A 13672-nucleotide genomic window follows, 5' to 3' on the forward strand; every position below is an offset into this window, starting at 1 on the left:
ACAGGTTTTCAAACTTTCGTCCAAAGACTCCTTGCCCACAAGCCCTCCAGATAGAGAACACCAGAACAACACCATGAGACTGTGCCTACACTACAGAAGGAAATCGTGCTCAATGGAGCTGCATGAAACACCCAAATTAGGAGAAAACTGCATGGCCAATAAGGCCTCCCGAATAACGGAATCCAACCCAACACTAATACACAATCTGTCCTTCAGTTTGAGCCCCAATCTACAGTCAGCCAGTCACATAGCTGGCCCCGGAGACAGCAGATCGGACCTACCATGTCCCTAGTCCTCAAAGCTAAAACTACATTGGGTTATCAGGCATCCATCTCAGGGCCCTGCTCTCGAATCTGTCCATATGGTGACCCCTGAGCCATACAACAGGATTCCAACTCTCACTAGGAATGAAATCATTCTATTTGGAGCTGCGAAAATTCCCCAGCAGGAGATAACTTCATGGCCCCAGGTGGACGCCAACACATTCTGTGGGCCTAGTGGACACAAATTCTAGTCTGGTATGAGCTACTGCCTAATTCTCACCCTAACTTCAGAATCTGGAGAGCTCACCTCAGCATCTGCAGATAGGGAATCCATGCCCTATACCCTAACCATAAACTTGCTTGGGTTTTCAGAATTCCATTCCTTTAATCCTGGAATGCAAAGCATCCAGACTGGGGAGTCCGCAGCCAACCCTCAGGACTCTACCTGCCCTCCAGAGGTAAACTGTGCCCTAAGTAGCTTCACAAAACCCCTCGATTAGGGGAAACGTGCACGGCCCCTGATGTCACCCTGCTTTCCTTCCACACCCAGGACACTAATATGCAGTCTGACACAACTTGATTTCTGCCCTCCAATCAGTCACTGGATTATCTGACCAAGACCCACTAGATCAGACCTGCCATGTCCCTGGGCCATGAACCTATCCCTAGGTTGGGGTTTCAGGCGTCCATTCCCAGAGCCCTCTTCTTGAACCACATTATACGGGGGACCCCTGAGAAACAGAACAGAAGTTCTCCTGCCCCCCAGAGGGAAACTTTGGTTTTTGGAGCTATGTAAAGCCCTCAGACATAGCAGAAACCTAACTTGTGTTTGAGGCCATCCCACTTTTATATGCCATCCTGGACACAAACACCCATTGGGACCCTTAACCTGAGCCACATTTTCAACAAATCAGCATGGGTAGCTCGCCCCAGAGCCAGGATCTAAGGCCTGCCATGCCACTAGGACCAAATCCAAAACCTATGCTGGGTTTTCAGGCATCCATACCCGGAACCATACTCTCGAATCCCTCCATATGGAGGAACCTTGATTCCTAAAAAAACACAGAAGCTACCCCCCAGATTAGACCAGGCTATTGGGAACTGCCAAAAACCCCCAAGTGGGAGTAATTTCCTTGCCCCCATGAGCCTAACCTATATTCAGCAGATCTAATCAACACAAACTCAAGCCTGCGCAACATCCTGACACTTGCCTTATTGTCATATTCCCTGGAGTTTGCCTCAGCGTCCACACGTTGGTTCTGCCATACCTAGCTTTTTACTTAGGCCTCCGTCCAAAGGTCCTGGCCCACATGCCCTCCATAGAGGGTACACTGGAGCAACAGCACAGGACTCTTCCTGCCCTCCAGAAGGGAAACGTGCCCTGTGGAGTTGCACACAACCCACAGATTAGGAGAAAGATGCATGAAACCCCAAAGCCACCCTCATTTTCTGAAGCTGGCCCTGGACACTACAACACATTCTGTCCCACAAATTAAGCCATGACCTACAGTAAACCACCCACGAGGCTTGCACCAGAGTCAGCAGATCAGACTGGCCATTCCCCTAAGCGCTAATCATATCACTAGGGTACATTTTCAGGCATCTATCTCCAGAGCTCTTCTCTAAAATCCCTCTCCATGGGTGACACCGGAGCCACCAAACAGAACTACTCTTGCCCCCCAGAAGCTTTCTGGGGTTGTGAAAATCCCTCAAAGTTGGGCAAAACTCTCTTTGCCCCAGAGGCAACACCCATTAATGCTGGTCACCCGGGAACCAACACACACTGTGACCCTTAGCCTGAGCCCCATTTTCAACACAGCCCCATGGGTAGCTCCACGCAGAGCCAAGATCTAAGGCCTCCAATGCCACTAGGACCTAACCTAGGTTAGGACCCTAGGTTGGAATTTAGACATCCATAGCCAAAGACCTGCTTTGAATCCCTCCATACGGGGAGCCATGGGCCATAAAACAGGACAGGACATATTCCTCAGAATAAACCAAGCAATTTTTAAACTATGCAAATACCCCAGAGTGGGATAAAAGTCCATTTCCCCATGAGGCCACTCCCAGATTCGGTGGATCTCATGGACAAAAACTCCAGCCTCAGTGTCCTCCTGACTCTCACTTTAACCTCATATCCCAGGGAGCATTCCTCAGCAAATGTAGATTAGCCCTGCCATCTCCTAGGCCCTAGCCATACTGCTAGATTGGCTTCACAGACTTCCATCCTCACAGCCGTGGTCTACAATCCCTCCAGATAGGAAACACCGGAGCCAAACCAGAAGATTCTGCCTTCCCTCCAGATGGAAAACATGCCCTATAGAGCTGCATGCAACCCCCAGATGAGGAGAAAGCTGCACGATAACACTCAGCCATCCAAAGTTGCGGAAGCCGACCCTGGACACAAATACACATTCCGTCCCTAAACCTGAGCAGCGACCTCAAGTCAGTACCCAGGTAGAGTCAGCAGATCGGACTTCCCATGCATCATGCCCTAAGCCTAATCCTAGGCTGACCTTTCAGGCATCCATAACCAGAGCCCTGCTCTGGAATCCCTCCATTTGGAGGACCCTAGTGCAATACAACAGGACTCCACCTGTCCTCCTGATGGAAACCATACCATTTGGAACTGTGCAAAGACCCCAAGCTTTAGTACGCTCCAAGCTCCAGCAGGACACCCACATATTTGGCGGCCCTAGGATACACATACTAGTCTGAGTGAATGCCTGACACTCACCCGAACTTCGAATCTGGAGAGATCACCTCAGCATATGCAGATAGGGCATCCATGCCTTATACCCTAACCATAAACTGATCTTGGCTTTCGGAATTCCGTCCCTTGACTCCTGGAACAGAAGTCCTCAAGACTGGGACTCCATAGGCACACCAGGACTCTCCCTGCCCTCCAGATAGGAAATGTGCCCTATGGTGCTGCACAAAACCCCTAGATTAGGGGAAACATGCATTGCATCCAATGACACCCACATGTGTATGCCACCCTGCAAAATACTGCACAGTGTGACACCCTGAGTCCCGTCCTCCAACCAGCCACCAAGACGGCTGGCCCCAGAGCCAGGAGATCGGACCTTCCATTCCCTAGGCCCTTATGTTTAACCTAGGATGGGTTATCAGCCATCCATACCCAGAGCCCTTCTCTTGAATCCCGCCACGAGGGGGAACCTGTAGCCACAAAACAAAATCCCTCTGTCGCTCAAAAGGAAACCATTTCTTTTGGAGCTATGTAAAACCCTCAGAGATGGCAGAAAAATGTTTTGCCCAATGCTCACTTTTGCAGGCCATCCTGGACACACACACCCATTGTGACCCATAGCCTGAGCAGCACTTTCAACAAAGCCACATGGGTAGGCTGCCCCAGAATCAGGATATAATGCCTGCCATGCCACTAGGACCAAATCCAAAACCTAGGCTGTGTTTTCAGGCATCCATACCCAGAACCTTGCTCTCGAATCCCTCCATATTGGGGAAACCTAATTCCTAATAACAACACAGCCCCTACCCCCAGGATATATCAAGCTATTTAGAACTGCACAAAAACCCCCAAGAGGGAGAATACTCCTTGCCGCCATGAGGCTAAAACTACATTCAGCATATGTCATTGACGCAAATTTCAGCCTGAGCAACATCCTGACACGTACCTTAACATCAGATTCCCTGGAGTTTGCCTCAGTGTCCACATGTTGGGCCTGCCATGCCCTAGGCCCTAACACTCGCCCTAGCTAGTCTCTCTGGCCTCTGTCCAGAGACTCCTGGTCCACAAGTCCGCCAGTTAGAGTACACTGGAGCCACAGCACAGGACTCTTCCTGCCCTACAGAAGGAAAACGTGCCCTATGGAGTTGCACGCAACACATAGATTAGGAGAAAGCACAAAACCCCAAACCCACCCTCCTTTACAGAATCTAGCAATGGATACTATAACACATTCTGTCCCTCAACCTAAGCCCCAACCTCCAGTCAGTTACCCACGTGGCTGGCACCAGAGTCAGCAGATCAGACTGGCCATTCCTCCAGACGCTAATTGTAACAATAGGTTGCATTTTCAGGCATCCACCCCAGATCCCTTCTCTCAAATTCCTCCACATTGGGGACCACTGAGCCACAAAACAGAACTCCTTTTATCCCCCAGAAGCTTTCTAGGGTTATGTAAATCCCCTGAGTTGGGCGAAACCTGCATTGCTCCTGAGACCACACCTATTAATGCTGGCTGACCAGGACACAAACAAATATTGTGACTCCTTGCCTGAGCCCCATTTTCAATACAACTCCATAGGTATCTTGGACCAGAGCCAGGATCAAAGACCTGCAATGCCACTATGAACTAATCCTATCCTTAGGTTGCGTTTTCAGGCATCTATACCTGCAGCCCTGCTCTTGAATCCCTCCATATCGGGGATGGCTGAGCCATAAGACAGGACAGGAACTATTCCCCAGAATAGACAAGAGTATTTTTTAAATATACAAAAATCCCAGAGAGGGATAAAGCTTGATGCCCCCATGAGGCCAGTCCCCAATCCCAGGCTCTCATGGACACAAAATCCACCTGAGCGACCTTGACTCAGGGTAGGAGAATCCTGCATGCCCCCAAAGTCACCAAAACATTCCCAGATCTCCATGGACATCCACCCGCATTGCAACACATCAGCATGAGCTTCCATTTCAACTCGGGCCCTTGGGTAGCTCGCCCCAGAGGCAGCAGATTGAACCTGCCTTTTCCCTCAGTGCCGATAGGAGTGCAAGGTGGGGTTTCCAGGCATCCATATGTAGAGCCCTGCTCTCATATATTTCCTTATGGGCGACACTTGGGCCATCAAACAGGACATCCCCAGGCCCTCAGAAGGAAATCTTGCTCTTTGGAGCAGCTCACAACGCACAGCGTGGGAAACTTCCATGCACTCATGAGGCCATCCCTCCAATACACAGCCATCATGGACACAAACACCAGACTGAGCAAACGTTTGACACTCACCCTTACTCCAAATTCTGGAAATCTCGATTCAGCCTCTTCAGATTCAGTCTGCCATGCCCTAGGCCATAAACCTTACCCTAGCTTGTGTTTTCTCACTTCCGTCTTCACACTTCTGGCCCACAAGCCCTCCAGATTGGGAATTCTGCAGCCACAATACAGCACACCCTGAGCAACGATTTCCCAGCAGACACACAGGTAAATGGACCTAGAGACAGAAGATTGAACCTGTCATGCCCCAAGGATATAATCTATACTGTAGCATAGATTTTCAGGCATCTCCCCATGGCCTGTTCTCAAATACAAACATATGGTCCTACATGTGGTCCTTGAGCCACAAAACAGAACACCTCCTGCCCCAGAAGGACACCTTGCTCTTGGGACTTGTCAAACCCTCAGGGTAGGAGAATCCTGTATGGCTCCTGCGCCACTGCCACATTCCAAGGGCTCCCTGGGTACAAACCCGCATTTTATCCCGAGTATGAGACTCTATTTCAACTCAGCCCCTTGGATAGTTGGACTCAGATACACCAGAGAGAACCAGTCATGTTCCTAGGCTGAAATGGTATTGCAAGGTAGACATCCCAGGTATTATGCATATAGCCCTGCTATCAAATCTTTCCATATGGGGGGACCTGGAGCCCGCTCTCCCGGAGAAGGAAACCTTGGTGTTTAAAGCAGCTCACAAGCCCCAGCATGGGAAAACCTCCATGGCCTCATGAAGCCAGCCCTTCATTAGACAGCCATCATGGACACAAACTCTAGCCTGAGGGAATGTCTGACACTTGCCCTTACTCGCCTGAGATGCTTGAGATCTCTAATCAGCCACTGCAGATGAGGATTGCCATGCACTGAGCCCTGAACCAAACCCTAACCTGTGTTTTCAGACTTTTGTCCTCACACTCCTGGCCCACAAGCCCTCCAGATTGGGAATTCTTGAGCCAATGCAGCAGCCTGCCTGCACACCAGAAGAAAAAAGTGCCCTTATGGGGCTAACCAGAAAACCCAAAAGAGAATCAACCTGCACATCTTTTGATGGCACCCCAGTTTCATAGGCCTCCCTGTGCACTAATGCTCTGTCTGACACAGCCTGAGTCCAGACCTCCTGCCAGCCACCCAATTAGCTGAATGTATATCCACCAGATTTGACCTGCCATGGCCCTAGGCCGTCATCTCTACCCAACCTGGTTATTCAGGCATCTGTCCTCAGACCTTTGCTCAAATCCCTGCATATGGGGGAACCGGATGCATAAAAGACAGCTCCTCCTTCCCCATGGCAGGAAACCTTGCTCTTGGGATGGGTGTCAAACCCTCAGAGTCGGAGAAACCTTCATGGAGCATGTGGCCACGCCCATACATGAGGGCCGCCCTGGGCACAAAGATGCATTTTGACCCCTATTCTGAGCCCGTTCTCAAATAAGCCCCCTCAGTAATTGGACCAAGAGCCCACATATTGGGCCTCCATGCCCCTAGACCCACGTAATAACACACAGAGTGGTTTTCCAGGCTCCTGTACCCATAACCGTCTCAAGAATCTCTGTTTTAGGGGGACCCCAGTGACAGAAAAAAACAGGACTCTTACCTTCCCCCAGAATGGCACCAAAGTATTGTGAGATGGGAAGAATCCCCAGAGAAGGAGAATATATTCTCCATGGACACATGTGGCCACCCCAGCATTCCGCGGCCATCCTAGACACACAATCCAGAGACAAAAGACTGAGCTACCGCCTCACACTCACCCTAATTTCAGATCCCAAGTATCTCCCCTCAGGGTCTGCAGTTCGGGCCTGCCATAACCTCAGCCTTAAACCTAACCCAAGTTTGTGTTTTCAGACTTTTGTCCCCAACACCCTGGCCACACGCTCTCCAGGATGGGGCTTCTGAAGCCACTATCCAGAAATGTGGCTGCCCACTCAAAGGATACTGTGCCTTTCACAGTTGCCAAAACCATCTTGATTAGGAGAAATCTGCAAGTCCCCTGAAGCCACGCCAAATTCGTTGGCCACTGTGGAAAAAAATGCACCATCTGACACACCGTGAGCACCTACCTTCAGTCAGACACCCAGGTAAATGGTCCGTAGAGATAGAGAATTGAACCTGACATGCCCTTTGGCCCTAATCTTAACCCCAGCATAGGGTTTCAGGTATCATTCCTCAGTTGCCTGTTCTCCAATACCAACATAGGGGGCTCTCCGAGCAACAAACCAAACACCTCCAGTCCCCAGTAGGAAACTTTGCTATTTGTAGGTTTGTCAAATCCTCGGGGTAGGAGAATCCTGCATGGCACCTGAGACACCACTACATTCCAAGGTCTCCCTGAATATAAACCTGCATTGAGACCTATCAGCATGAGACTCTACTTCAAGTCAGCCCCAAGGTAGTTGACCCCAGAGCCAGCAGATCGAACGTGCCATGTTCCTAGGTTGCATGGTAATGCGAGGTGGGGTTTCCTGGCATCAATATGTAGAAGGCTGCTATCAAATATTTCCATATGGGGTACCCTGGAGTCATCAAACAGTAGTTCCCCTATCCCGCAGAAGGAAACATTGCTGTTTGGGAAAACTCACAACCCTTAGTGTGGGAAAAACTCCATGGCCTCATGAGGTCACCCCTCCATTTGGTGGCCATCATGGACACGAACTCCAGCCTGAGTGAGCGTCTGACACTCGCCCTGAATTCAGATGTTGGAGACCTCGATTCAGCTGCTGCATATTGGGCCTATCGTGCCCTAGGCCCTAAATTGAACCTGAGCTTGTGTTTTCAGACTTCCTTCCTCACACTCCTGGCCCACAAGTCCTCCAGATTGGGAATTCTGGAGCCATGATGCAGCACTCTCCCTGCACACCAGAAGAAATAAGTGCCTTATGGGGCTGCCCCAAATCCCCAAATGAGGATCTATGCATGGCCCTCGAGGTCACACCAATTTCATAGGCCACCCTGTGCATTAATGCTCTGTCTGACACAGCCTGAGCCCAGACCTCCCTTCAGCCCCCTAGAAAGCTGGCCACATATCCAGCAGATGGGACCTGCCATGGCACTACCCCATCATCTCTACCCAACCTAGCTTTTCAGGCATCTGTATTCCAACCTTATCTCAAATCCCTGCATATGGGGAAATCTGATGCACAAAAGAGTACTTCTTCTTCCCCATGGCAAGAAAATTTGCTGTAGGGATGGGTGTATAGCCCTCTGAATAAGAGAAACCAGCATGGCCAATAAGGACATGTCCACTGTTGAAGGTTGCCCTGGGCACATACACGCATTGTGACCTTCAGGCTGAGCCTATTTTCAGTAAGGCCCCCTCGGGAGCTGGACCAAGAGCCCGCATATCGGGCCTGCCTTACTCCTAAGCTCAAATCCTAACCCACACTGGTGTTTTCTAGGCACCGGTACAAGGAGTCTGTCTCTGGAATCCCCTTTTTTGTGGAACCCCGAGACAAAAAATATAACTCTTACTTTGCCCTAGAATGACACCAAATTATGCAGAGCCTGGCAGAATCCCCAGAGACAGAATTTTCCAAGGCCCCATGAGGCCACCGCTACATTGCTTCCCATCCTAGACACACAATCCAGAGACAAAAGCCGGAGCTACAACCTCATACTCACCCTACTTTCAGGTCCTGTGGAGCTCCCCTCAGGGTCTGCAGATCGCACCTCCATAACCTCAGCCCTAACTCTAACATGGGTGTCAAACCCTCATGGTAAGAGAAACCTGCTTGGCCCAAGAGGCCACTCCCACTCTGTAGGACCGCATTGGGCACAAACACTTATTGTGACCCTCATCCTGAGCCATGTTGTCAAATAAAGCCCCGAGGTACTTGGACTAAGAGCCTGCATATCATGCTTGCCTTGTTCTTAGACCCAAATTCTAACCCATGGTGGAGTTTTCTAGGAGACCATACCCAGAGCCCAGCTATGGAATCCTTTTTGCAGGACCATTGAGACAAAAAAAAAAAAAAAAAAAAAAAAGGACTCCTCCTTTCCCCCAGAATGAAACCAAACTATTGGGAGCCCGGAAACATCACCAGAGAGGGAGAATCTTCCATAGCTCCATGAGGCCAACCCAACATCTGTGGCCATCCTAGACACACAATCCAGAAACAAAAGCCTGAGCTACTGCCTGACATTCACCCTAATTTCAGATCATGAGCTGCTCCTCCCAGGGTCTGCAGATCGGGCTTGCCATAAACTCGGCCCTAAACACAACCTGTGTTTGTGTTTTCTTTTTCTTTTCTTTTTTTTTTTTTTTTTGTATATTGCACTGCCCTTTAATTTTTGCTTGGCAAATATGGTAAAGGAAAGATTTTATTTTTATGGTTAATGAAGTCTTGCACTTGGTATGATTCAAATCTTTTGGAAAAGTCAGATTATCTCCAAGAAAATGCAATGAACAATCTCCCGTATCAAGTGTCCAGGTACTAATATTTACAGACAGGACATAACAGTAGATAAAAAGATTGTTTCATAAAGAAATGTTAAGAATAAATGTATAAGTAAAAGGCTGATCACTAGACTATATAGTATATGAATTTTTGGAAGGTTTCACAGACATACATCATGATTTGATTTGGCTTGAATTATAAGTTCTCTTTTGGGGCATCTTTTGCTTGACAGAATCCCAGCACAGCACAAGTTCCTGGAAAGTTTAAGAAGCTTCTTCTGCCAACGTGTCAGTCTCTAAGGGTTTAGTGCTTGGATGTCAGAGTAAGTGTTGATGATACTCGGAAGATCTGGGGAAGCATGTTACTAAGTTGATAAAACATTTCTTCAGAAATACTCTGTGGTACCAGAAACTGCACTGTCCTGGAAATTCCTCCATCCCATGAAGCCATTTCCATCATGAAACCTTTGACACACTTAAACACAAGTTCTGCTCTCCTTAAGCACCATGGTATAGTCATTTCCTCTGACATATCATGCACCAGCAAGAGAGGTATGTTTATAGTTGTGATGTCATGGGTACAGCAAACCTTGAGTATATTTCGAAGTCCCATAATGGCAGGATCTTGAGCAGTAATGTTTCCCGATTTCACATTGTCATCCACACAAAGGTGGAAAGCAACATGTATTTCTGAGAGATTAGAATGCCGTGTAATGTAAAATTCTCCAGGTAAAATATTTAAATAGTTTCTGTCAGCATTTTTAGCCTTATCGTCATTTCCTCCGTTTCGGTTTCCAGAATCATGTGATTCTTTCAACTTACTCCTTCGTTGGGTTCTAGCATAAAGTACCACCTGCTGGACAACTTCCAGCTGCTCTTCAATTCGGGGAAAATGGAAGTCAGTACATTCTTGGCAAACTGTGGCAAAATCTCTCTTAATACCACTGTATGAATTGATTCGATTATCTACTAGTAAAACCAGGCCACACAGAGATGTGGAATAAAGTGACAGGGCAGTCTGGAGTCGATGGAGTTTCACGCCACTTCGATGATTTCTTTTGTGCTTACAGAAGTCCAGCATATCTGCTCTCAGCAATCTCAAATTATGCATGGTCTTCAGCTGGGCTCCTAAGTGAATGGTAAAACTTTCTTCCAACTTTCTCTGCTCCTCATAAATCCTTCCATTTGCTTATACCGATTCTCTGAACTGACTTGGTTGAACTTTAATTTCCTCACTGAAATTAATAAAATTATTCATATGCTTTTTTTGTCTGAGGGAGCTGTTGTTAGGGGTTTTTAGGTCTTGATGAAGTTTTATCACCCATTCCTGATATTCTTGCTTTTGGATGGCAGTTGATTGTTTTAATTCATTTGACCATTTATTTTCTAAGTCTTGCTGGGATTCAAAATGCTGAGCAGCCAGTGAATTTACATCTTGATCTGTCAGTGATTTTCCCAATTCCTGCATCACTTTTTCCATTTCAATGCCTTGCCTCTCTCGTAGTTTTTTCAGCTCCACATCTCTTTCGCCGATCAGTTCTGAGATACTAACAAAATAATTATGTTCCAAATTTAGGAGAGTTTCAGAGGCTGGAGAATGGATTAGGTCATGGTACACATCTGCAAAATCTTCATCCCAGCTGGGTTCTTCAGGCCTTGCATGCTCTAACGTGGTCTCAGCATAAGCTTTGGCCCATGAACTGGCTAGCTGATGTAAATCTACTTCACCTGATTTCACAGCTTCCAGGGATGCCTCAGCGTCGCTGTCATAATCCCTGAGGGATTCTTCTTCTATAAACTGGCTTAGAGCTTCTTTTAAGTCTTTTTCTATAAAGCATGGTAAACTGTGCAGCAGCATCAGACGCCCGTGTAAATGACTGGCATTCTCTTGAACAGGAAATCTGAGAGGCACCCTCAGTTCTAAGCACTGACTTCCTACTTTGAATTTGTATACAAATTCCCTCTCTGTGTTGCAGAATCTTTCTCTGCTTTTCTTCATCTTCTTTGGCAAGATTTCTACGCTAGTTCTGAAGTCCTGAGCCGAACGCACACTCGGAGCTGTCAGTGAGCTGGGGCACAAGGAACATCAGCTGACTTACCCATTTGTGTTTGTGTTTTCATACTTTTGTCCCCAAAGCCCTAGTCCACACACCCTCCAGGCTGAGCCTCAGTACTGTAGCTACACCACAGGAGTGTGCCTGACCATCTGAGGGAAACTCTGCCCATGACTCTTGCCAAAATCCTACAGATTAGAAGAAAACTGCAAGGCACCTGAGGCCAGCCCTATTTTGTAGGGCACCCTAGACAAAAATGGACATTCTGACAAACCCTCTGCACTGATATTCAGTCAGACATCCTGGTCAATTGCCCAGGAGACAGAAGATTGGCCCTGACATGCCCTTAGGCCCTAATCAGAACCCTAGCTTAGGTTTTCAGGCTTCTGTCACCAGAGGCAATACCAAAATATGTGGGGTCATCTAAGGCAAAAAACAGAACACCTCCTGTCCCCAGAAGGGGGAAACTTGCTATTTGGAGCTGTGTAAATACTCAGGGTAGGAGAACCTTGCATGGCCCATCAACCACCACCACATTCCAAGGTTTCCCTGGACAGAAACCAGCATTTTGATCCATCAGCATGAGACTCCATTTCAAATCAGCCCCCTAGGTAGCTCGCTCCAGAGCCAGCAGATCGAAAATGCCATGTTCCTAGGCATCAATGATAACAAGAGGTGGGGTTTCCAGGCATCCATAGGTAGAGCCCTGCTCTCCAATCCTTCCATATGGTATACCCAGGAGCCATCAAGCAAAGCACCCGTGTTCTGAAGAAGAACATGCTCTTTGGAGCAGGTCACAACCCCCAGAGTTGGAAAACCTCCATGGCCTCATGAGGCCACCCCTCCACTAGGCGGGATCAAGGACCAAACTCTAGCCTAGGCGAACACCTGACACTCGCCCTGACTGCAGATGCTACAGATCTTGATTCAGCCTCTGCAGATTGGACCTGCCATGCCCTAGGCCCTAAACCTAACCAAGCTTGTGTTTTCAGACTTTTGTCATCACACTCCTGGCCCACCTGCCTTCCTGTTTGGGATTTCTGGAGCCACAATGCAGCACTCTGCCTGCCCACCAGAAGAAAAAAGTGCCCTATGGGGCTGCCCCAAAACCCCAAATGAGGATCAACCTGCATGGTCCTCGATCTCACTCCAATTTCATAGGCCGCCTTGTACACCAATTCTCAGTCTGAGACAGCCTGAGCTCAGACCTTCCATCACTCATCCAGACAACTGGTGGCCTATCCAGCAGATCAGACCTTCCATGGCCCTAGACTGTCAACTCTACCCAACCTGGGTTTTCAGGCATCTGTCCCCAGACCTTAGCTCAAATCGCTGCATATGGGGGAACTTGATGCACAAAACAGAACTCCTCCTTCCCCGTGACAGGAAACCTTGCTGTTGGGATGGTTGTAAAACCCTCAGGGCAGGGAATACCTGCATGACCCATGAGGCCACGCCACTCTGGAGGGCCAGCTTGGGCACAAACACTCACTGTGACCCTCAGCCTGAGCCCTGTTTTCAAATGAGGCCTCTTGATAGCTGGACCAAGAGCCCACATATCGGGCTTACCAGGCCCCTAGGCCCAAATCATAACCTAAGGGGTGTTTTCCAGGTGCCGGTACCCAGAGCGCTGCTCTGGAATCCCTCTAGTGGGGGACCCCTGAGAGAGAAAACAGGACTCCTCCCTTCCCCCAGGATGACTCAAAACTTTTGGGAGCTGGGGAAAATCCCCAGAGAAGGAGAATTTTCCATGGTCCCATGATGCCATCCCGATATTCCATGACCATACTAGACACAGAATCCAGAGAAAAAAAGCCTGAGCTTGCACCTCACACTCGCCCTAATTTCAGGTCCTCAGTAGCTCCCCTCAGGGTCTGCTGATTGGGTCTACCATACATCAGCCCGAAACCTAACCCGAGTTTTTGTTTTCAGACTTCTGTCCCAGAGCCATCCCTGACAAATCTCCAAAATGGGACCTCTGGAGCCACCCTG

The 13672-nt window shown here is 48.6% G+C and overlaps 1 protein-coding gene across 1 annotated transcript; it reads right to left on the bottom strand.

The window, feature by feature from the left end:
• Window positions 1-9506: 9506 nt before the first annotated feature.
• Window positions 9507-10859, bottom strand: LOC123935841 (protein C12orf4-like). The gene has a single exon (XM_045996659.1). It carries the CDS (start codon window positions 10735-10737, stop codon window positions 9931-9933), a length of 807 nt encoding a protein of 268 aa, XP_045852615.1. The 5' UTR covers window positions 10738-10859; the 3' UTR covers window positions 9507-9930.
• Window positions 10860-13672: the final 2813 nt, after the last annotated feature.

Source organism: Meles meles, chromosome Y (genome assembly GCF_922984935.1).
Source record: "Meles meles chromosome Y, mMelMel3.1 paternal haplotype, whole genome shotgun sequence".
Taxonomy (NCBI): domain Eukaryota; kingdom Metazoa; phylum Chordata; class Mammalia; order Carnivora; family Mustelidae; genus Meles; species Meles meles.

Excerpts from the sequence above, each read along its gene's own strand:
- LOC123935841 (XM_045996659.1), bottom strand. The coding sequence starts at position 10,737 with ATGCATAATTTGAGATTGCTGAGAGCAGATATGCTGGACTTCTGTAAG.